Below are 23,211 nucleotides of genomic sequence, written 5' to 3'. Positions count from 1 at the left end.
TTACACATTATACAGAGCATACACAATCTACATCGTGTTCTAATTATCTCCAAGTGCTGGGGGGCGAAATCTCTCCACTCAGCAATTAAACAAATTCCAGGTTGTCGCTGAGCATTCTCAGGAAAGGAAGCGTTCTGAAGTTGGCAGAGACCAAAGGAGCCCAGCAAAGCCCTCCAGAAACCACCATTCGGCTCACCCTCTACCTGTGCAGTAAAGTCCCTGTCCTCAAGGCAGTGAGTGCCAGCATTGCAATGCTAGAGTCGTCTTGGGTAGAACACACACGGCAGAAGTCAGATGACAGGCCCTGGTCTATCCCTGGTCTCATTATGGCTCTGCCAGTGTTAGTAGATGGAAGGCCTGCTCTCAAACATGAGATACAGTATTTTTTTTAAAGAAGTTAGCAAGACACCAATCACATCATGAGCACAAACGGACTCGTACGAGTTTAAAGTTTAATATGGCACTGTTAACACCTTGGGTATACCCTGAAGAAGCTACCAAATACTCACTGTAGAAGAATCCTTTTAAGTCATGGTAATATGTTTTCCCACACCTTCAGATGGGCTATATACCCTGCGTGAGGACGAGAACCATTGTCTTATTCAAAACGAGGATAGGGTCAGTTCACAGAGACAAAGAATGCCTCCGCTTCTCAAACCAGTAAGAGCAGTTATGAGCCCATGAGAGGACAGAAACGTTAACCAGGCTTCTCCAGCAGGCAGAAGCTGTTAGCATTAGGGGAGGCAAGCGCTTTCAAGGGTTATGACATAGCCGAGTGTGAGCTGCTGGTCTTTTAAGAGACATTAACTTCAAAGAGGGAACTTTGTTTCTTACTTCGGCCAAGACTGTCTGATATAGCCTGAATGTGAAATGGGGACTGTGTTTGAACCCTTGGTCCCCAAGCTGGTAGGGGATTTGGAAACCTTGAAACACAGGGACTAGTTGGCTGATGTGGGCTGCCAGAGCCTCGAGTTTCAAAGGCTATCCCCACCTCTGTTCTGCTGAAGCTCTCTGCTTCCCCTTTGCCACGTGATGGACCAGCCGCAAGCCTGAGATGTTACAGCTGGGTTCGATCCAGTAGTCTTCTCCGCCAGGATGGATTATGAGCCTAAATAACCCTTTCCCCACCCTTAAGTTGCTCCTGTCAGGTATTTTGTTACATTATCAACAACAAAAAAGTTACTAATACAGGTTCAAACCATCAAGTTAATTATTTCCGGTGACCCGGGGAGAACTTTCCTCACAGTAACACTAAGTCTTCTATTTGCATGCATCGTCTTTTATTTTAAACATGTGGTAATGGCTCTGAACTGAGCATGCTCCAGAAAGTGCTCACCACCTATCTTATATTTGAACATTGTAAATGACATGGCATGGCATGCTTAGAAATACTTGGGTGATGTCTACGTATATGCAGAGGTTGCCCCCCTCCTCCCCCAAAGCCATCGCTTTCTCTTTGTTCAGAAGATACTAATTTGCAAATTAACTCCTGTGGTCTCCTCACTGGATTAGTACTGAGCCCCTCACCCCTCCTCTGTCTCTTGGTTAGTTTACACTCATCGAGAAGCAAACCATCACAGATTTTCTCCAGTTCCAAAGGCCTGCCCCAATCCAGAGATGGCCGGGGACATGGGGGTCTACTGAGAATGGCACTGGAGAAGCATGGAGCATTCTTCCCAGGAAGTTGCTCTATGAAAGGAAGGCAAGGTGGAGAAGCTCTTTCCATGTAAGGAAAGCTAGGTCAGGCCTACGATAGGGCTTTCGGCTGGATAATAACTCTTGCTTGTCTACTCCTAGGTTCTTAGCACGGAGTGTCTACACCCTTGGCATTTTCCAAGTGATAGGAATATCTTTGACATACTTAGTGACGCGACTTCTAGTGAGCTCTGGCTAGAGTTGGTCACAGAAGGCCAACAATGTAGTGAGACTTCCTTAAAAACCCAGTTTATAGAGTACGTTTTGGTTTTAATCCCAGGTGTGGACTAGGAGGCTGCTTCAGTTTGCCCACAGCCACTAATTGTCTCCTGCTCTAGGAGGGGCGTGATTTTTGCCAGCTGCAGATAGTTTAGTTCTGGGGTCTCTGGAGAGGAAATAAATGTCAGAGCCCCGAGAATGGTAGTGGTGGGGGTGGGGGTGGGGGTGGGGGTGGGGGTGCCAGGAAAAGAAGGTTGCTGCTTCCCTTGTTGCTCCTGGCTGCTGTTGCTGCAGTTTGACAAGAAGAAGTTGGAGATATCCTGATGTTGATGACTGGACTGGTCCCAGGAAATACGATGTCCCTAATCAGCAGGAAGTAGTCTAAAGAGGTCTATGCCCCTTCTCCCTCTAACCTTCTTTCTTTCCTACCTGGTGTTGGGGGCTTGGAAGAGATCGGGGCGGAATAAGGGTTTGAAGGGAGGTGGAGGTATAAGGACTTATGAAAATAACTCAAACAAATACAGCATCAACACAACAGTGTGACTGGAGTGTTAGAAGCTTGTCCTGTACGTTAGCCGTCTTCTCAGTGATGAGGAAAACACCAGAAATAAATAGCTTAAGGAAGAAAGGCTTATTCCGACTCATAGTGTCAAGCATTTCGGATCATGGACAGCTGGCGGTTCCTTTTGGGCCTGTTCTCTGGTGAAAGGGTATGTGGCACAGGACAGTTGCTTGCCTCATGGTAACCAGGAAGCAGAGGGTGAGACAGAAAGATGGTGAGCACAAGATACCCTTCATACTCTCAACTGACAATCTTTCTCTGGTAATGCCTTAGGTACCACCAGCTCCCAGTAATGTCACTCTATGGACCCACCCATGGGTTAATACACTGTTGAAGTAAAAGCCAGAATGATACAATGGCCTCTCAATGGACTACATTTACCAGCTAGGGACCATGTCTTCAAAGGCTTTTGGAGAAACATACTCAAACCACAATATCCAGACTGATTCCTAGAGAGGCCAAAGTGCTTGGAGACTGAGGGCCATCAACTGGTCAATGGTTTCATCGATCATATCTGGTTAATGAGTACCTCTAATGAATACCCTGGTCACTAAAGGTCAGTGCACTTCCTGTTTGGAGTTCCCACTGATGTGGTAGGAGATTCAGATGCCCGAATCTACAAGGAAAGGTGAGGGAAGCGCGCCTCTCGTTCGACTCACATACATGATCAGGAAACTAGAGCTGCAGGGGTATTTTCCTGAGTTCTGTGAGCCACTCTAGTAAAGGACGAATCCAAAGAGCTCATGGAAACATCTAAGCCAGTCAGGAAAAGGCATGGGGCCCCTTGACCCTCTCCAAATGTGGCTGGCCTCTGAAGTTACAGGCAATGTTGTTAGGATTGTCTCCCTGATCTTGTCAGGTCTTGGGCAGCACTGAACTGCTATTGAGGCTGAAGTGAACTATTGTCCCTTCTGGGTCAAAACTTTAGGTAGGGACTGGAGAGATGGCTCAATGGCTAAGAGAGCCTGCTGTATAATTCTGAGGACTGGAGTTCACATCCTAGACCAGTGTAACCAGGGTGCATCCCTATTGTGTCATTTTCATCCCAAGGGATCTGATCTCCTTTTCTAGGCTCCACATATACATGGGGATACCTATCCACATGCATGTGTGCATAGACTTTCACACAGGCATGGACACACATAAATAGATAAAATAAGCCTCCGGACAACGACAAACCCCTCAAGGTGTGGGAGCTTCACAAGGCATGCTCAGAGCAATGTTCACCAGGAAGCTAATGAGGCTTGGCCTTCGGGCCCCACATAGCTTCTTCTGGGTTAGCCTCTCACTATGTCTTTCCTATGGTCACAAACTTCTAGAAAAATCTGTAAGCATCAGACATTCCACTCCATGCAGGTTGTCTTTTAAAAGGCTCTTGGATCTGTCCAACCATCAGATTCTAGAAATTGCAGATGTCACAACCCCTTGGTGGTAAGGAAGGGGCTGGTTTTGATGTATCTATCTTACATATTCCAAAACAGTGTTCAGGAAGCAACCAAGACACAGAAAAGCTAAGAGTCCTTTTAAACTAAAAACAAAAACAAAAAACAAACAAACAAAAAGCAAAAACAAAACAAAACAAAAAACATAGACTTAATGAAATATAAGAACACAGAACTGCTTCTGGCTGGAGCTGGTGGCCAGGACCCCTGATGTCAAAAGCACCAGTCATCAAAGTCTTCAAGATCACAAAAAGGGACCAGGCATATGTGCATAGAGACTTCTGCACCCATCAACCTTGTGCCAACTCTCATAGAGACTCATGGGGTGGCAAGAACCCAGTTGTATGCCCTCAAGGTCATGCTTCAACAATAGCTTCTATCTTTATCCAGACACAGTCTTGGGAAAACAATATGATATCCCCAGAATGTCCCCGTTGGGTAAGGGGACATTCAACTGACAACTATCAAAAAAACAAAAACAAAAACAACCCAAAAAACAAACAAAACAAAACAAAACAAACAAACAAAAAACCAAAAAAACCAAACTTACTCCAAGACTGGGGAACTGCCTGCTACCGAAAACATTAAGTTTCAATGGAAATGGATTTTCAATCAACTTAAAGTACTTTATTAAACAACAACAACAACAACACAAGGTGTGTTTGAAATAAATTATGATTCTCCTCATTTAAAACATTATGAATCAAGGGGGAAAATGCTTTTAAAAAAATCCCTTGCAGCTAAAGAGACTCTCTCCAGGATTCTGTGAGAAATTTTTAGCATATTTCAATTCTAGAATAAAACCTGTTTGTGGGGAAGCTGTATTTGTTGGGAAAGCAGCAACATCACCATCGACACTTGTCCCGACTATGCTGAGATGCTAGGTGAGAAGGCTAGGTGGTCATCTAAACTTTACTTGCTCTCCTGGCCTCTCAGTCACATGGTTCTCTGTCTTCTAGGGAGCTGAGGTGGCCACACAGAGGAGGCCTGCACAGCAGGATGTAAGGAAAAGCATGTGGAACAGATGAGGCACAACCAGATGGGCTCCTGCGCCCCTGCCCCGTGCCATTTCCCCTCTTAGAGCGCATGTGGACAGAGACGGACCAAGCTGGCAGATGCTCACCCAGCCTGGCTACATGACGAACGCCATGAAGAACAAGATGTGCTCACCCAGGACCCATCACCGTGGGCTTTTCATGCCTGAGGAACAACCCCGACTTACCGTTTTGGTTCACAGACGTGTGTAGTTAGGGACTTCTGCTATAGCAGGGGTTAGAGCCATCTGTGCATTCTATGGTACAGTCTGTTTCGCTGTGGCACCCAGTGGCACATAATAGCTGCACATGGAAGACTGAAATTCTAATAAGGTACAGCTCCAGATCCAGCTTACCAACCAGCCAGGAAGTCAGACAAAGCCTGAGAATGCTGGGAACCCGGAATGGTGCTGTGAGAGAGGGGCAGACAAGGAAACGCAAGAGCACACCGGGATGTGCAATCGGTGTTTATCTTCCGAGACAACCAATGAACTGACTGAGCCTTGCAGGATGAGGAAAAGTTCAAAAGAGGAGGGTTGGGAAGTCCATGCCAGACTAAACCTGTGTATATTTTACCCACGAGGCTGTGTTATGAAGACAGGAAATGCATTGTTCTGTTCTCTCCAGGGCATAGATTCAAGGTCAGGGAGGAACTATAGGGAAAGAGAATTCTGGTCAGCGGGAGGAAGAACCAATCTTCAAGGCTGATGCTGAACTTCAGGGCTCAGAAGACAAAAGAATAGTGTACTGCCTTCGAGGGCCAGCCAGCCTTTGGCATGGACTCTATAGAGTGTGGGCTGGGCACCGGATGGCCACAGCCCCATTCAGCGGCTTTCCAACTCTGCCTTCCAACTCTGGGACTCTATGCATCATCCAAGCCTTAGCCAAGCAGGCTTTATACAGCGCTGCCAGGAGGAAGAATAATTTCAGCCTCAATGGAGCGTATCTTACCCTGTCGTACTTGCCAGTCTCCCTCTCAAGGCCACGTTGGCTGTGACTACGAGAGACGCCAATCACTAGCAGTACAGAGCATCTTCTCTACACACCCAGCCTAAGAGCCCCTTCGATTTCACTTTACTGCAGCAAATACTTAATTGCCATATATTCAGATTGCTTCTGGGTCAACAACAAGAGGATTGTAACTCTCAAGGGTTGAGATCCGGGTGTCAGTTGTCTTCCAGAAGGAACAGCAAGTAGACATCCAGACCATGAAACACAGTGTTTGAAAAGAATGCCAACAAGGTACATCCCACTAAAGCTGTGCTGAGAACGGCTTCTGCCCTCCTGGATGACTTGACACATTGTTAAGGCACCTTAAGGGATAAAATCAAAACACACGAGTTTCCATAGAGGAGTTAGTTCTGTAAAACTAACTGGTTTTCTGTTCTGAAATGCGCCTGCGGTCGATAAAATGGGACCCTGCTGCACTCACTTAGAAAGTTCTCCAAGCGCTGCTGGGAAGCCAGTAACTTCCACTTTCCTAGGATTACGGTTTGTTTCTGCAGTCACTCACTAAGTCTCTGTACATGTTGGGTACTGTGAAGGATAAAGTGAGTGACAGTAAGCTAGCCTAACACGGAGGCCTCCGAGATTAATGTTGTCATCCTTCCTAGGAGTAATTCTCTACGATTATAAAGCACAAGATAAGTTCAGCTACAACCTTGACCAATAAACAGGGCTAATATGCCTATCGCATCTAGAGATTACTCATATCAAAAAATCGATTTTGAAGTTGTGGGCCTACGTTATGTTTATTTCCTCTCTGGTAATAACACTTCAGGTGATTAATATATTGCTTTAATAAAGAGAAAGGAAATCCAATTTTTCTAAGCTCTGAAATGAATATTCAACGAAATCTCCTTATGCTATAGGATGAGTCTTAATTATCCAACCAAACTACAATCATAACAGTCAAACAGAGGGAATTTGCAGAGGTGCATTCTGAGGCCATTGGAACCCTTGCCTGGGTCTGACAGGGAAACAATCACACACAAGTTACATTTCATATGCAATTGTTCAACCATAAACATGAGTGATGCCTTCTTGGATTTTCTTTACAGAATCCCACAGACACCCTCTTTTAGAAATTCAGGTCACATCCCTGTCATTACATAGCGCCCTGAGAGAAGCATCCCTCCAGCGGTACGGAGTCCATCTGCCTCAGATATCCAGCCACAAAACCCTCCCCAGTTCCCCTCTCCCCACCTACCCTCTTACGACCCAGGCCTTGAAATCCTTGGCTCACAAGGCTTGGGAATTTTATTCCCTTTGAGAAAATGGACGGTGCCCAACACTGGCTTCTGTTTAGTTTGGTTTTTACCCAACTGCACATACTATTTCCAGCACTTGCTTTGCTGGCCCTGTCTGGGAAGCATGTCCCCGGCTGTTCTGCCCATTAGGTACCAAGTCTGCTCAAAAGAATAGAAAGGACGGCTAAACCCCACTGGCCCTGACATTCCCACACATGACTGGTAGGAGCATGCTGATATTTCTGGGGTCCCAGAGGAACATCGGGGGATATCAGTCCCCAGTCAAAATGAGAAATTACCACTTTCTGAAGCGGGAATAAAAAAAATATCCCCACAAACTTTAAAATAACATTTTCTTTTCTCCCTACCACCACTGACTCCAGTCCGAGTATCATCGGTATTTACAACAGATCAATCTCGCCGAGCCGACGTTGACATGCAAACGCACCAGTAGCCACTGATTCTGTATTTCTATCCGGCTGTGCACCCCAAATAGTCACATGCACTTTTTTGGGCTTCAATTTCTTCATCAAAACCAAATAGTACAAAGGACCATCCAAATCTAAATGCGCTCTAACCATGAAATCACAGAGCCAGAAATCACGCAGAAAACAACGTTGCCTCTGAACTCTCTGGGCAGGCCACGCAGAATTAAATCCATGATTAAAGACCGTGAAATAAGGGTGAACAATTAAAACAATCTCTAAGGACCCCTCGTCCATTCTGAGAAAGTGAGGCATGGCCAGACAATTGACCATAAAACATTCATGTGTCTCACAGCCCTAATAATCCTCACTTCTTACAGCCAATTCTCCTCTAGCAAAAATACCTGCCACTCTTTCCCCCCCCCCCCCTAAAACTGCCTGGAAACACAGAATGACTGCTGCACAAGGAAGACTCCCTCAATGTTCAGGAGCCCAGGCTACGCCATCAGCAACTCTGCCACCAGGGCAGAGAATTCCAGCCAAGTCACTGAAAACACTCCAGCCACCAGGTAAGTTTGAAAAGCCACACCTACCCTGAGCCACTGCTTCTCCGTGAGGGCATCGCTGTAGTCCACATCCCGGCGCTGGCGAGAGCCCCTCCCAAATATCTTCTCCTCCTCCTCTTCGCAGGTGAGCCTCTCCACTTCAGCATCATCCTTAATTATCCAGGAGGGCAGCTCATCTTCCTCCATCAAGCGAGGCTTGCGCTTCGGGTTTCTGGCGTCCTCTCTCCGCCGGTCCATGTCCATGCGCTGGAAAACAGGGACAATAGTGTCACTGAGGGAAGAGGATTCTGTATGGCAGAACTTACAGTCTCCAGAAGTTGTCTTCTACTGTTGAAGTACCCACGTCAGCCCCTCATCCTAGTCAGCTTGTTCTAGGTCATCCTTAAGCACAGGTGTACATGGACGACTCTTCCTTTATACCCATCATTTGAATTTACATAAAAAAACCTCCCTCTTTCAGGACTCTTCTTCCTCGCCTAGGAGTGTGTACAAAATTCAAACGAAGGATGCATTTAAAAAATGTGAGCCCTGGGCCAGTAAGGGAGTGGAGGGGCTTGCTGCTAAGCCTGCTAACCGGAGTTTAGTCTCTGGGATCTAGAGGATGGAAGGAAAGAACCAATTCCAGCAAGTTGGCCCCTGACCTCCACACATGTACTGTGGTGTGCACACACCATATGCAAAATAAATGAATGGGAAAATATTTAAGCATGAGCCCCACGTGTGTAATCCACTGCTCCCCACAAACAAGTGGATTCTTTGAGCACATACAAAAACTCTTTATGAAGAGGATTTGCGATTTTAAAGGAACAGAGAGAAACATTTCAGAGGTACTCAGGTACAATTAGGGATTAGCCACAATTACATATCGAGGAGACACGGATGGTTACCCTGGTCAGGTTGCCAATGTATTGGCTTCTCAGGACCGAGTTGGGGTTAGGAAAGGACCATACTCCTTGATTCTTTACTTCCTAAAAGTTCAGCTCTTAGGAAATTATTATAACACAACAGCCTACAAAGTCAGTATCTTCTCAACTCGCCAAGACACACGTGAAATGCCTTCCCTTTGTAGCCCTCAGGAGCCTGTGCCTTTCTGAGTTTTGCTTTTGTTCTAGAAATCCTATCTGGTTCTCAGTAAATGATGAGCCGCGGGCACATGGCTTTAAGTGTAGCCAAATAATCTGAAACGTGTACAAGAAAACCCAAAATGCACTGTTTACGCTCTCTCTACACTAGTTACATATATCCAGACCATCCCAACGAGGAAATAAGTCATTAATAATTCATTATTTACCTTTTCCCTCTTCCTCTGGTTCTATAACATACTGAAACACAGATTCAATAAAGTGATTTTTTTTTTCTTAAAAGCTAAAACTGATAAAATGTAAGGGAATAATTGCTTCTTGAACCCAAATGTGACTTAAAAGTTAAGCATCCAGGCTCCTTAAACTATGTTTCAACATTTCTGGAAATTGTTCTGTCTGTAAGACAGGGTAAGTTTGGAGCATGGTAGCATCCCATTGGCAGATAAATGTGGCCGCCCTGCTCTCCCATGTGCTATTCTTAGCTTGCGATGCTTGGCTTAATCCAGCCATCTAATGCTTGGCTCCGAAACACGTTCTACCCATGGAAGCTTGACAATGAGAGAAAGGATGCTTCTTTAAGGCAGGACCTAGACAGAGGTTGCATGAGGCAACCTCCTAAGAGCTATCAGATGACTAGTAAGAACACAACCTCCCGAAGACCTACTCTGTGACAAGATGTTGCCACTTCAAGCTCTAGGTAGACCAAATTCCCGATTCCTAGACCAGAGCTTGTAAATTGACCACAGTAGGTTGTTTTATAACTGGAGAGTAGGACAACCATAGAATAAATCTTTAATTTTAATAAAAATAACTGATATATGTGATTTTTTTTTAAAAAGAAGGGTAGATTCAATTAAGTATGATAAGGTGCAAGTTCTAATGATTGTATCTCTCTCTAGAGACCCTACTCCCCCAATACCTCTGTAGAACATCTTAAGCCAGCACTGCATAAAAACACTAACTTTTCTATTTAATTACTACCTGGATGTATTCATCCTTAGGCCTTATTACAAACCTTAACAGTTATAACTATTTCTAGCCTTCGTAGCAAATACGGCCTCTAGAAGTCCACTATTTATATATTGGTCCAAGATCAATATCTGAAGCATGTTGCTATCATATAAACTTTTTGGTAAAACTCACAGGTTATCAGCATAGAAGGTCCATTAACTACTTGATGTCTTGGTTTTAGAAGGGGCAAGCAAGGCCACTGTTTGAAAGAAAGATTATCATTTTAAAGAAACTATTTGTTTATAGAATCTATACATTGAAATAGTAAGTCTCCATTAATGTGAGGCACTGACCTAACTCTTAGTAAAGGATGAAGACTTTAGAGATGTGCGACCCAGGGGCTTAGCCAGCTCACGTTCCTTTCCTGTTTGTCACCAGCTAAACTCATTAATCAGAGTAGCTGGCTTGGATTCAAATTCTATTTCCTGCCCCCTGGTGGAAGGGCTAATGAACAGCCTTAGTGGCCAAAGGTATACAAATTAAACCCAATAGAAACCAGTCTAGCTCCCCGCTCCCTAATAGATGCTAACACTTAAGAGATAGGCCTGAGAGCTCACAAAGTCCAGGTGCTTACACACAACAAGTGCGTTCATTCCTCAGGCAGTCTGGTCTGTCAGGAGCCTGTTCTGGGGTCACATACTCATTCCCTTGTTAACGGAAAGACTGGGCCTTGGACAGAATTTCCGGCTTTGTCTGAGATTTGCAATTTCTACAAAAGCTCGGCCTCAAAGAAGAACAGAGCAGCACTAAATGGCTGGGCCTAAGCTAATTTGCGAGTATGGGAGGCCATAGCAGTGTTGAGTGAGCGCTGGGAAAGCCTTTCTGCCTCAGGGTTCCCCAGTCACCTACACCTTAGTAAGCTCCACCAAGATACACGCTGGCTTCTGATGTGTATCCCCAATCTATTTAAAAGCTTAACCTATAAACGTGGGGAGTGACAGCAGAACCCCACATTAATGCCCTGTCTCCCTAAAATGGCTTCTTCACCTGTGTAGGGAAGAAATCCATTTCCTAAAGCTGGGAGTCGCTGCTATGGCTGCCTGTTCTTCTGCCTGAGAAAGAGGCAATGGTCTTTTATTGTGAATCGTCATGCGTGGGCATAATCTGTGTCCTCTAGACAAAAGCCACACAAGCTAATAAATCCCCTGCATCCCATCAAAATGACCTAAGCGTCCACACAGCCTCGGCTCTATTCTCTCAACCCCCTCAGCTAAAAAGGCAGAGATTGCAAACCCATTGGGTCGTATTTGGCTTAGCTGTGTTTTCTTTGGCCTGCAATGTTACGGAATAATATTAATAAAGGTCCTGAATTTAGTTGCAAACCTTAATGCTGAGATTGAGCCCAAAAGGGGAGTTTCCTAGAGTCTCTTCAAAACTTGTAATTTCTGGTTAAAGGGGTCTCATAGCTCTGTCTTATAGCCCAGCACCAGTAATCATATCTTTACTGCCCCTCTCTTCTCCAGGTGATTTGCTCATGTAGGGTGCCTTATCCAGAATTCCAGGGCTTCCTGACTGGTGCCTGTGACCAGGGTTCTTCAGTGTGCCTGCCTATACCACAGTCATGGTGCACACATATTCCTTCCCTCCACAGTCAGGCTAAATGCCTGAGATGAAAATCAAAATGACTGAATGCTCTTGAGGAAGCCTAACATGTTGCCTTACACTTTACTCATCTGGATCTGTCCTGCCATCTGGACATAGCCCGAAACCGCAAACATCACCACTCATTCAATAATCTATTACATAAGCACTGTGTGCCCTGGACTGCTCTGGTCATTTAAGACGAGAGTGTGAAAGCCTGAAGAAGGCAGTACCCGCCATTCTCCAGCTGCTGGGCAGTCTCCCTCACAGACTGGGCCTGTTCCGGAACTACCATGGCACGCGGTACACCTCGCACGTAAATCAAATTGAGGTTTCAGAAAACTTATAGATGCTACCTATCCTGGAACTTCAAGGTTAAAGCCATGGCTAATGAATTCTAAAGCACCAAGCTCGTCTAACATGAAGCAGGTTTTGCTCTTTTAACCAAGGCTGTATCTTCCCGTGCCTATGTAATTTCCCTGCAACGACTTCACAGGCCGTTCTTGTTCACCTGCTCCTATTCAGGAAGAGGCTGGCTAAGCCACAGTTGCAAGCTGAAAGCAACGAGAATGGGCAGCTGTCCAGTCTGACCGTGGCCTGGGATGAGGAGTGGGTCGCTCGCTGGTGAACTATGGACCACGTAGCCTGCGCTGAGGGTGAAGCTGCAACTCAGCTCCGGCCAACTGCTTCCTCACAGAGTGTGGGCCAAACACCGCCCCATTTCCACTTTCCAAAGGAAGCCAGGAATCGGGATTCTTTTCATGCTGGTAACAAATTCTAAATTTCAAGAACTGCTATGTGGGCCAAACACAATATGGCTGCAGGCTATATCCAGCCAGTTTGCAGACTCTGAACCAAAAGCAAAGCAGACTTCAGGACCTAGGTTCTGCCCAGAATGCAGGCTGCAGGCTGTCTGGGTAGCAAAAAGGGGAGGTGGGGAAGGGTGGGGGAGAGACAGTGGTTTCCCATGATTCCTGTAACATTACCATAAAAAGATCAAACTCTTCTTCCCGGCGAGCAATCATCTGGTTCAGGGTCTCGTCGTCTGGTACCTCATCTTCTTCCTGGGTTCAGAAACAGAATTATTGAGGAGGCTTTAAGAACAGAGGCTGGATAGCTTGTGGGGGAATATTCTGTCCTACTTCTCAAGACAGAAAGGGAACTCGGCTTAGTACCTGCCATTGGTATTCTGAGAAGTTGAGGAGCTTTTCAAACCGTCTTTCCAGCAGGAAATCTGTCTAGGGCGGGAAATCTGCTCTCTAAGAAACACTAGCTCTCCTGGGTGTGGACCTTTTCTGTTACTTTTAAAGCAAGCTACTTAATGTCTCCCCGCCCCCATGACCTCATCTGTAACATAGGCGTGACATCTACTTCACCGGGAGGATGCCAGCTATAGGAACAACTATTTGATGTTAATTCTAGTAAATCTACTCAAGGTGCTGCAGATACTGCAGTCATGTTGAATGTTTATTTTCAAAGATCTACCCGAAACAGTGAGACTTTTGTCACTATGCACCAGGACAAGGCAATATACACACACACACACATACATACATACACACACACACACACACACACACACACACACACATACATACATACATACAGAATCTTTAAGATAAGTTGAATCTACATGTATTTTGGTAGGCATTATTATTGATGATGGTTAAAGCTATGGTTAGGACACAATTACAAACTACCAATATAAAAATACCTCAAAACTCCACCTACTTAAAACAATTTGAATAAAATATAGAAAGTGATTACATAAATACTAAAAGTTCCTACATTGTATATCCTGTTAAACAAAGGCACAATATCTGCTAATTTCTCAGAGAACTAGTAAATAGTTCAAAGGTTTTAGGAATAAACAGTATGCTGTGGTTTCTACAAAAACAAACAAACAAACACACACCAGCAGCGTAACTAGAGGACGTCAGCTCCCAAGATGCCTTGGGACTTAATCACTCTTAGAAATAAATGCAATCCAATAAAGGATAGGATTCAAGATAATCATTACTACTGAAAACCCTTCCGATTTAATTCCCCTCCAAGTTGATCAGAGCCAAGCTTTCTAAATATTACATTTCATCTGACAAGGAAGCAGGCTGGCTGGAGGATGGGATCAGAACTGAACTGAACAAGATCTTGTTCCTAGCTAAAGCACTCCCAACAGCCAACCTTAGCTGTTTTAACTCTTACAGCAGCACTCTGGCCTCACACAATGGGGCCATAGCGGTCCTCAGACAAGATGCAGATTCTTCTAGAAATTGGCAGGACAGCTGCTCACAGAGACCCAAGTACCCAGGGCACAAAGCAGCCGGGAGGTTTACAAGAAATCTTGCTGTGTTCTTTGTCCCCCCATCCTTCATGCCAGCTGCGATCATGGCACCCTGCACTGCCCTGGACTGTTGGCACAGACGCCCTCCACTGATGTCTGCAAGGTCCCCAGTTGACTTCTCATCAGGACATAGACTACCAGAGTCTGGTAATAGTTGTCTGACACAGTTGTTGTCCCAGCAGGCTGCTAACAGTGAGAAACAGTTGGCACAGAACTCCCCTGCAACCGTATGTGGTGATCTGTGGGTCTGACAGAGATCAGCGTCTCCCTGTGGTTTAAGAAAGCTAGAAAACCCCCAGCTTCATTGCATATCATCTCACCTGGTCAAGAAATATTTTTACAAGGCCTTTAAAAAAAATAAACAAGAATGCAGTGGCGACTCCTGGCTGAGTACCAGCTCTTCCCACATCACTATGTCAAAGCACCTGCCACTTAGATTTAAAATAGACTAAAATGTATCACATTAGTATCTGAAACATATTTAATATATTGACCATAGTACTTGTTCGATATGTATTTATTATGAGAATGTATACATGTGTGTGTGTGGATGTCAAAAGACAACTTGTGAGAATCAGTTATCTCCTTCCAACATGTGGGTCCCGGTGACCAAACTCAGTTTGGCAGGCTTGTTGGAAAGCACCTGCCGAGCCATCTCAGTGGCCCACAGTGTTGGGGGAAATGGCCACACATATAAAGTAAAGCAAAAGGTACCTGATAGTCTAATTCCCAAGTCTGCACCAAATCTTCAATTTTAAAAACCAGAAATGGTGAACTGCTCCAGATTTTAAAAGGTTTTAGATGTGTGTGCGGATGTCTAGGTGCATATGACCAGCTTCTCACCATTTCCTGACACTCAATAGGGGTGTGTGTGTGTGTGTGTGTGTGTGTGTGTGTGTGTGTGTGTACACACATGAAAAACTAGGAGACACAATACCAAAGCACTCTCTACTTTGCAAAAAGATTCATTTCAGGATTCTTTTGCATATCGGTCTCTATTTCACATGCAGGTTCATTTCAGAAATGAAGACTATCCAAGAAAGACTTTAAGAAAGCTTCGCCTCACCTACCGACACCCAAGGCAATCTCTCCCTGGAAACCAGCTGGCCACACTGGCAAGGGAGTCAGGTAAATGAATGGAGTTAGAGGAAAAAAAATCATCTTGAGTGAGGTAACCCGGACTCCAAAAGACAAACATGTTCCCATATATTTGTAGATGTTAGCCCTGGAGCCTTTGCTAGGCCTGCTGTAATCTCTAAAGCCACAGACATTAGGTATAGAGCAAGGAACTGTGTGTGTGTGTGTGTGTGTGTGTGTGTGTGTGTGTGTGTGTGTGTGTGTGTGTGTGTGTATCTCCCTAGGAAGGGGAAATAAAATAATTACAGATGGATGGATGGGACAGGAACTGGAGTAGAGGATCAAATGGATAGGGAGAGAGGAAAAGATCGAGGGAGGGAAGACAGAGAGAGAAGGTTAAAACTAAAGGCCATTTGGGGGGTAGTATAGAAACCTAATTCAGTAGAAGCTTCCTAAAAGGTACACATATAGGAAGGTGATTGAAATGGAATCACCAAATAATGGGGAAGAAGGGGCCCCATGTGACATCTCTCATCACCAATGCAGACACCAGTTCTGGGAATGGGTTACATGCACCCAAGTAGTCAGTCCCATGGAAACCTCTAATGCCTCAACTATTTTGAAGGCTGCTGGCTGCTCTGCACAAACCGATGGCAAAGCCTTAGTGCTGAAGACAGCACCTACACAACTCACTGAACATGAAGAAGTTGAGCTTGGGGGGGGGGTGTGCCTACCTAGAGCCTTTGGCCTTACTGACTGGTGTTCGGAGCCCTGGAAGGTATCCTGAATGCCACACCAAAGGAGAAAGGCAGGCACCAATTCCGATATAAACCTGCATGCGAGATGGGCTATGCAGGAGTGACACAAGCTTGTGAGACAAACCAACCAATATCGGATTGGATTTAAGGCCCACTCCATAAGATAGAACCCATCCCCAACACTGCTTGCGTGGCCATGAATTTGAGACTAGATGAGCCAGGAACCTAGGGGAAAACCAAACACTATTGTTCTGCTAAAAGAATATGGCAACAGAAGCAACAAAGTGACTCCAGTAACATCCTGCTATGCTTAGATCAGTGTCTTGCCCAGACATCATCAGAGAAGATTCCTCCTGTACAGACAGGAATAGAGACCCACAACTGGACAATATGCTGAGAGCGAGTGCCCTTGGAACACTCAATCCTAAATGGGATGTCTTCATCAATTCCCTCCCCTCAAGGCTCAGGAAACCCTGTGGAAGAGGAAGCAGAAAGACTGTAGGAGCCAGAAGTAATAGAGATCACTAAAAGAACAAGGCCTTCCAAACACAGCAGCGCCGGCACACATGTGAACTCAGAAAATATAGCAGAATGAACAGGGCCTGGGTCGGATGTTATTCCCGTTCTGAGAATGGATGTGCACACAGGCGTATATCCCTAACCTGGAAGCTATCTCCAGTGATAACCATTCACAAATGAAAGGACACCGAGAAAGAAAGAAGATGGATTTGAGTGGGCGGAGAGGTGGGGAGGATCTAGAAGTTAGAAGAGGGAGAAACCATGATTAGAATATATTACATGAAAAAAATCTATTTTCAATTAAAAAGACTTTTAAAAAGAATATAAATTTTAATTTATAGAGGATTTCAAAAACACAAGGCAAAACTATATTTATGCAATGAGAATAATATTTTGTGCAAATATATAAAATAAATTAATGCTCTAACTTTTAAGCACAGGTATGCAAAAGCAAATACGTGTATCCTTGGACAGTTTTATGGTAAGAACTGGTGTTGGTATTGTCCTCTCTAGATGTTATAGACATGTTTTTAAATGTACTTCAAGTTCATTTTAGGCTTGTGTGTGTGTGTGTGTGTGTGTGTGTGTGTGTGTGTGTGTGTGTATGTGTGTTTACACATAAGTAAGACAGTACTCTATACAGAAATATGCATGCCCAATTCTCAAATGAATATTTAAAATAAAATGACTGGAACTGGTCATCTGAAAGAATTACTCAATAAAAGAAAGATAAAACACTTTTGCACAACTTTGGCAATTTTTGTAAATAGAGATGTTAGGACTTGGGTGGGTGATTTTTCTCTGCCTCTGAACAGTTTTTAAAGAGATCCTTTTTATGATAGTTAAGGTGACATTTTCCAAACTCACAAGCTAAAGAGGCTGTGAAGGACAGCCCTATAATTGCTCAAGTATCCCCATCCTTAATCCAAAAGCAACAGAGAATGGGGTTCTGGAGTATGAGAGGGAGAAAAGGAAGACCACCTAGCCAGAGTTCTACGAAGTATAATTCCTGCAGTTCCATATATTTCATATAGGAGGCAGCACTCGCAATACAATAAAATATATTTGGTGGCACCCAACCCTCAGCGGACAGAGACTGTGCACAGACTACACTTGAAGGTCCTCTGGCAACAGCTCTGAAGACAAAAAAACCTTCCCGAGTTTGTGTGTGCTTGGGATATAAGACAGCAGCTAATTTAGTCATTTTAATCAACACCCAGAGAATTCTTTGAGGAGCAAAGGAGAGGCATTACTTCTTAATCCTTTGGAGACAAAAGGTCATTGCTAGATTTCATAAATTTGGCTTGTGTGATACCTCATTCTCCTCTTCGTGCTCCAGGATGGCCTGTAGGAAAGCCCTCCGCTCGTGGCTAGATGACTTCTGGTCAAACATGCCTGCCTGGATAACCTTCTGGTCCACATTCAGCTTGTACTTGGCAGCCGCGAGAATCTTTTCCTCAACACTGTTGACGGTGCAAAGCCTCAGCACCCGGACCTCATTTTGTTGGCCAATGCGGTGAGCTCGGTCTTGGGCCTGCAGATCCTGTTTTGGAGAACAGTATATTGTGAGGACTATCCCAGCAAACAGGGCTACGTAAGAGATGGGGAATGTCCCATAACCGGCCTTTTGCTTACATATGAAAGACTGGATTTTGCTTACATATAAAAAAAAATATGAGCTTTTATTGTCTTTGGAAAAATTCAAGACTATCTCCTACTGAGGAAGTCTGAGCTTAAATTAGCCACACCAACTGAAATGTCTCAACATTCAAAATCTAGCTCTTAAAATAATTTTTTACCTACCCATAGGTTTGCCCTTCATCAAAACAAAAACCAATACATCTGATGTCAGAATTAAGACTTAGATATTACCTACAAAAACATGTTCAAGTAGGAAGACACACAGTCTCTTCATTGTAATATGTTAATAACACTATTACATCATGGAAATGTATTTTCATGTTTTGTACTTATACATACATAACACATACATTTCATTATATACATTATATATACATACATGCACACAAACATGCATGTATTTACATGTATGTATATACAGCTATACGATTCCTGGATCTAACCTATCATAGATTCACTATTTTGTTTTACAAGCACATTCCCGTATACTTGGAAATGCAAACGATTGCTAGCTGCAATTAGAGAATGGGGGAGGGGAGAGGGCAAGCATGTGGCCTGGTGTGACAAAATGTAAGAGCCATATTAGATGTGGCTCTGCCTCAGATTTCACTTTTGGAAGTTTATCCTGAAGAAACCACCATGGGTTTGCATAAATATTAATAAATAAAAGGGCTTTTCCTTTTTTTTTTTTTAAAAAAGCATTACCCATTCTTTTGTTTGTTTGTTTGTTTGTTTGCGAAAGAATGAGCACACATTGGACAGTACCAGACTTGCACAGTAGACTGCAGTACACAGACACACAAGTTATCAGAAGATTTAATGACACACAGCTGTAAGTGGAAGTAGACATTATGAACGAACATTTACACCCCTTTAAGTGAATCTTCTATAAATATATGAGGTCATCACCTAACGATAGCTACTCAAACAAACATGTCTTGGCGTGGCCCTTTTCTCACATGGTCCAGGCGAGGGAGCAGGTCTGACACCGATGCACTGTTTACACACATGCCATGAGAGCAGCACGCTGTTAGGACAAAGGTCTAAGCCCTGCTTCTTGCACTCCTAGCATGGCACTTCTAACGCAGCTGACACTCAGCTTCAAACTTGCTCTTCCACCCAGCCCAGGTTCCTGTCACCCATGCAACACAGAGGCACAGTGGTCAAAAGTGTGCACAGGAGATCTGCTTCTGCTGCAGGGACCTTTGAAACAGTGATTAGTTAAGTTAGAAGTTGGCCCTTGGAAGCTGTGAATGGATTCGTGTCAGTATCATGTGCTGACCCTTGAGCACAATGCAGATTAGTTCATCAAATTATTACTGAAAAGGACAAATGTAAAATAGATAACTACGATGCCTCCTTGAGGAGGGCTTGAACCAATCATCTCTTCCAACACAGCTTCACCAGGATACCTAAGCAGCAGCCAAAGGCAGGCAGGCTCTGTGTACAACCTTTCCACCAGAAGTGAGGTAAGCAATCATTTCAGTAACAAGTCTCACCCTGAAGATTTGGGCTCCCTGAGCCAGAGGCAGAAAGGACTAGTCCCTTTACCAACCACCAGCTTCATATTTATACTCCTATTAGGAAAACTCATCTCCTCTTTCTGGGAGTAGCAGACCAAACTTGCCAGAAGGTACAGTCTTCTGACCTACATCCTAAAAGACGTGGATAAAACCACACCACTAAGGCAGGTGGCAGCAGATGACACAGTCAGGACGGGGAGTCCAAGAGTCCTTGGGAACTTGTTGCCACAGCTTTGGTGGGGAAGCAAAAGTGTGGCTTTGTGTCTAGATCACCTGTCTATTTTTAAAGTAGCCAAAGTTAGCATTCCTTGGATGGGAAGATTTAAAGAACATGTGTCTCCCTAGGCCAAAAGCATAAATAACAAAGAATGAATAAATATTTCTGAGGTTTTTCTATATGTTTTTGTTTTACTTTGGGTTTTGTTGTTTGTTTGTGGCAGTACTGAAGAGTAACTGGCAACCTCTCATAACATTTTAGGCAAACTTTCAACTACTGAACTACATTCCTAGGGTAGCATTTACTTTTTGAGACAATGTATCTCTAAGTTGCCCAGGCTGGCCCATAACTCCCAATGGGATGAACTTGCAATCTCCCTGCTGTGCTACTAAGTTCTAATTATGTCTCGGGTCTCAGTCAGCAGCCTCACACTTCGTCATCCACATTTATGTGTGATGATATGTGGTGGTTTGAATGAAAATGGCCCCCGCAGGCCAAGAGGGAATGGCACTATTAGGAAGTGTGGCCTTGTTGGGAAGAAATGCATCACCAAGGTTTCAGAAGCTCAAGCCAGGCCCAGTGTCAAGCTCTCTTCCTGCTGCCTTCAGACCCAGATACAGAGCTCTTAGCCTCCTCTGTGGCACCATGTCTGCCAACGTGAGGCCATGCTTCCCTCCATGATGATAATGGACTAAGCCTCTGAGCTACAAGCCAGCTCCAGTGAAATGCTTTCCTTTACAAGTGCTGCCATGGTCATGGTGTCTCTTCATAGCAATAGAACACTGAACCAAGACACGATGCCTGAGAAGAGCCTAGCTGAGAAGAGAACCTCTTGGGAGACTTTATGGTTGACTGATTTGTTACTCGGTTATGGAACTTCTAGTCAAGTTTGAAGAGCCCTATAAATGCAGGGTTTTGTTGGTAATTCTGAATTCATGCATTCTCCCTTTGCTTCTAGGCAGCTCAGACACTGAAAGCAAAGAGGTGGGAAGAAAACTGTAGATGTGTCACCCTGATAGGAATCCAGCCTGCTGCAGAATGCAATCAGGGACATTGAAATAAATACATGAAAACTTTCTGAATATAAAGCAAGCAAACTCTGCTGGAGACTCCTACCCTTAGTTCTGTTCTAATCTTACTGGTGGCAGAAAATGACTGAGATCCAGGCTCAACACACAGGCATCCGGGCTCAGTGCATTAGATACCTGGGGGTGCGGCTGGCCCCAGGGAACAGGAAGCAGGCCTGTGTTTCTTTCTAATATACCCCTGTACTCCACTTCCTGCCAGCAGCACTTTTGGAAGTCCCTCCCACTCAACCTTCCCTGTCTCCATGGGATAAGCATGCTCCTGCTATGGATGGCCACTCACCTAGTAGCTGCGTGAGATGGACACTGAGTTTGTCTTTCCCGCCGGAATCCATGAGTGATTACAATGTGAATGAAACCTGGCTGTTATCACCCTACCCAATGTCTTACAGGCACATGTTCCACTGCCCAGGGTCAGTCAGGAAACCCATGGCATAAAAGATCTAGTCAACACTTATTGGGGAACCTCCAAAAAACTCCTTTAAAAGACTATCTCTAATATATAATATGTAGTATATAGTATATAGTGTATAGTATATAATATATAATATTTATGATAACAGTAACAGGTACTCGATGGGATTGTATGTGTGTGTGATTTTAAGAGATATAGAAAACTGAAGGCAACATTAACTATCCCATACTAAGTGTCCTTGAGGACATTATTTAACTTGCACAGGACTCGGTCTCTAAAAGGCAAAAATGTAAATAGTGACCTTTATGACCTTTCAGAGCAGCTGTGAAAACCGAGTGAAGCAATTCAGGCCAGGAGTCTGGTGCGGAGGGAGCGTTCAGTGATTGCTTGCTGCCATGTTCTTGAGTTTGTTGTTATTACTGGACCTGGAGGCCAAACCCAGGGCCTCATGAAAGCTATGCTCACAGTGCACCATGGAGCTACACTCCCAGCCCCTGAAGCATTTTTGATGATTTATCCTTCACCAGATGTAATTCGCTCAACAGCAATCCCAAGAGATGGGATTAAGACTGAAGAAGCGAGTTTTCCAGCACACTCTTGGGCTCTTCACGGGCTTGGGCCTAACACAGAAATAGCTGCACTCTGAGGGAGATAAGAAAATGGTCGTGGTAATTGGCTGGGCTATTTCTCCTTTGGAGAAACTGCCCAGTCATTTAGAGGTGTGCTCTGTCCTATAAGTGTGAGTGATGGAACTGATAATCTTTCCCCTCCTCTCCGGAGGGAAGCCTCGGTGCCCACGTAAGACACACGTACCTGATGAGGATTCCAGTCGCTGTCAAAGATGACCACAGTGTCTGCAGCCTGGAGATTTAAGCCCAGGCCCCCAGCTCGTGTGCTCAGCAAGAAAATGAAATACTGGGACCCGGGTTCATTGAATTTCTTCAGCAAAGCAGCACGATCTTCAGACTTGGTGGTGCCTGAGGGGATAAGAGAAAAATAAATTTGCCAATTAACTCCTGCCTGAAAAAGGAGGAGAAGCAGGCAAACACGCTGTTTCCTTTAGAAAGTACACCCACACTCCTCAGTACCAGCGAGGAAATGGTTGGGGTGGGTTTGGGTAGATTTGGAAGGAGTTTGCAATTAGAAAAAGAAGAAAGGAAAGAAAGGAGTGTTTACAGGCTTCTGACCAGATACCTTTGCGATTTCACAAACTCTGGAAGAGTCTTACTTTAAGAAGTAACAGACACATTTCCTGGACACATTTCTGGGATTAAAAATAACAGTGTTGAAAAACCACCCACAAACACTGACATCCTTACAAAGTGTTTATATCGGTTTAAAGCAACTTTGCTGAGAGGCATTAGAGCAAGGTCTTACGTACCCCCAAGAGGGCAGAAAGGAGCTGCTCTCTGCTGCCTCAGATTTGGTTGCTGCAAGACAACATAGTAAAATGAGCAACCAGAAAGAAGTGTTTCCACCCTGAAGACCTGAAGCCATGATACGGAAGACTGACCCTCTGTGCTTCTAAGGATAACTTGCTGCTCTTTTGAATTAAAAGATGCTCAATGAACACCAGTCCACAGGGCAGGCTGTTAGATACCAGGGTCGTGATAACGAGTTCTGAAGAAACAGTAGAGGCTCAACAGAGATCATGGATCCCAGGGTGTGACGCTCCCTGCGGCCACACCTATGTTCGGCTCTAGCCATCTGGAACATATTTGCCCGCCCTCTCTATAACCCGTACTGTGGAAGGGGACACCGCAAGGCTC

The 23,211-nt window shown here is 44.5% G+C and overlaps 1 protein-coding gene across 1 annotated transcript in view; it reads right to left on the bottom strand.

Moving 5' to 3' along the window:
* Smarca2 (SWI/SNF related, matrix associated, actin dependent regulator of chromatin, subfamily a, member 2) overlaps positions 1 to 23,211 on the bottom strand; it is a 149,014-nt gene that overhangs the window by 47,532 nt on the left and 78,271 nt on the right. Inside the window, 4 exon segments of the mRNA XM_032891750.1 lie at positions 8,220 to 8,438; positions 12,853 to 12,930; positions 17,877 to 18,104; positions 22,256 to 22,419. Coding sequence (XP_032747641.1) covers positions 8,220 to 8,438; positions 12,853 to 12,930; positions 17,877 to 18,104; positions 22,256 to 22,419 — 689 coding nt within the window.

The sequence above is a fragment of the Rattus rattus genome, chromosome 2 (genome assembly GCF_011064425.1).
Source record: "Rattus rattus isolate New Zealand chromosome 2, Rrattus_CSIRO_v1, whole genome shotgun sequence".
NCBI lineage: Eukaryota > Metazoa > Chordata > Mammalia > Rodentia > Muridae > Rattus > Rattus rattus.
The sequence above is the reverse complement of the archived record's forward strand: the minus strand, read 5'-3'. Positions and strand labels throughout refer to the sequence as shown.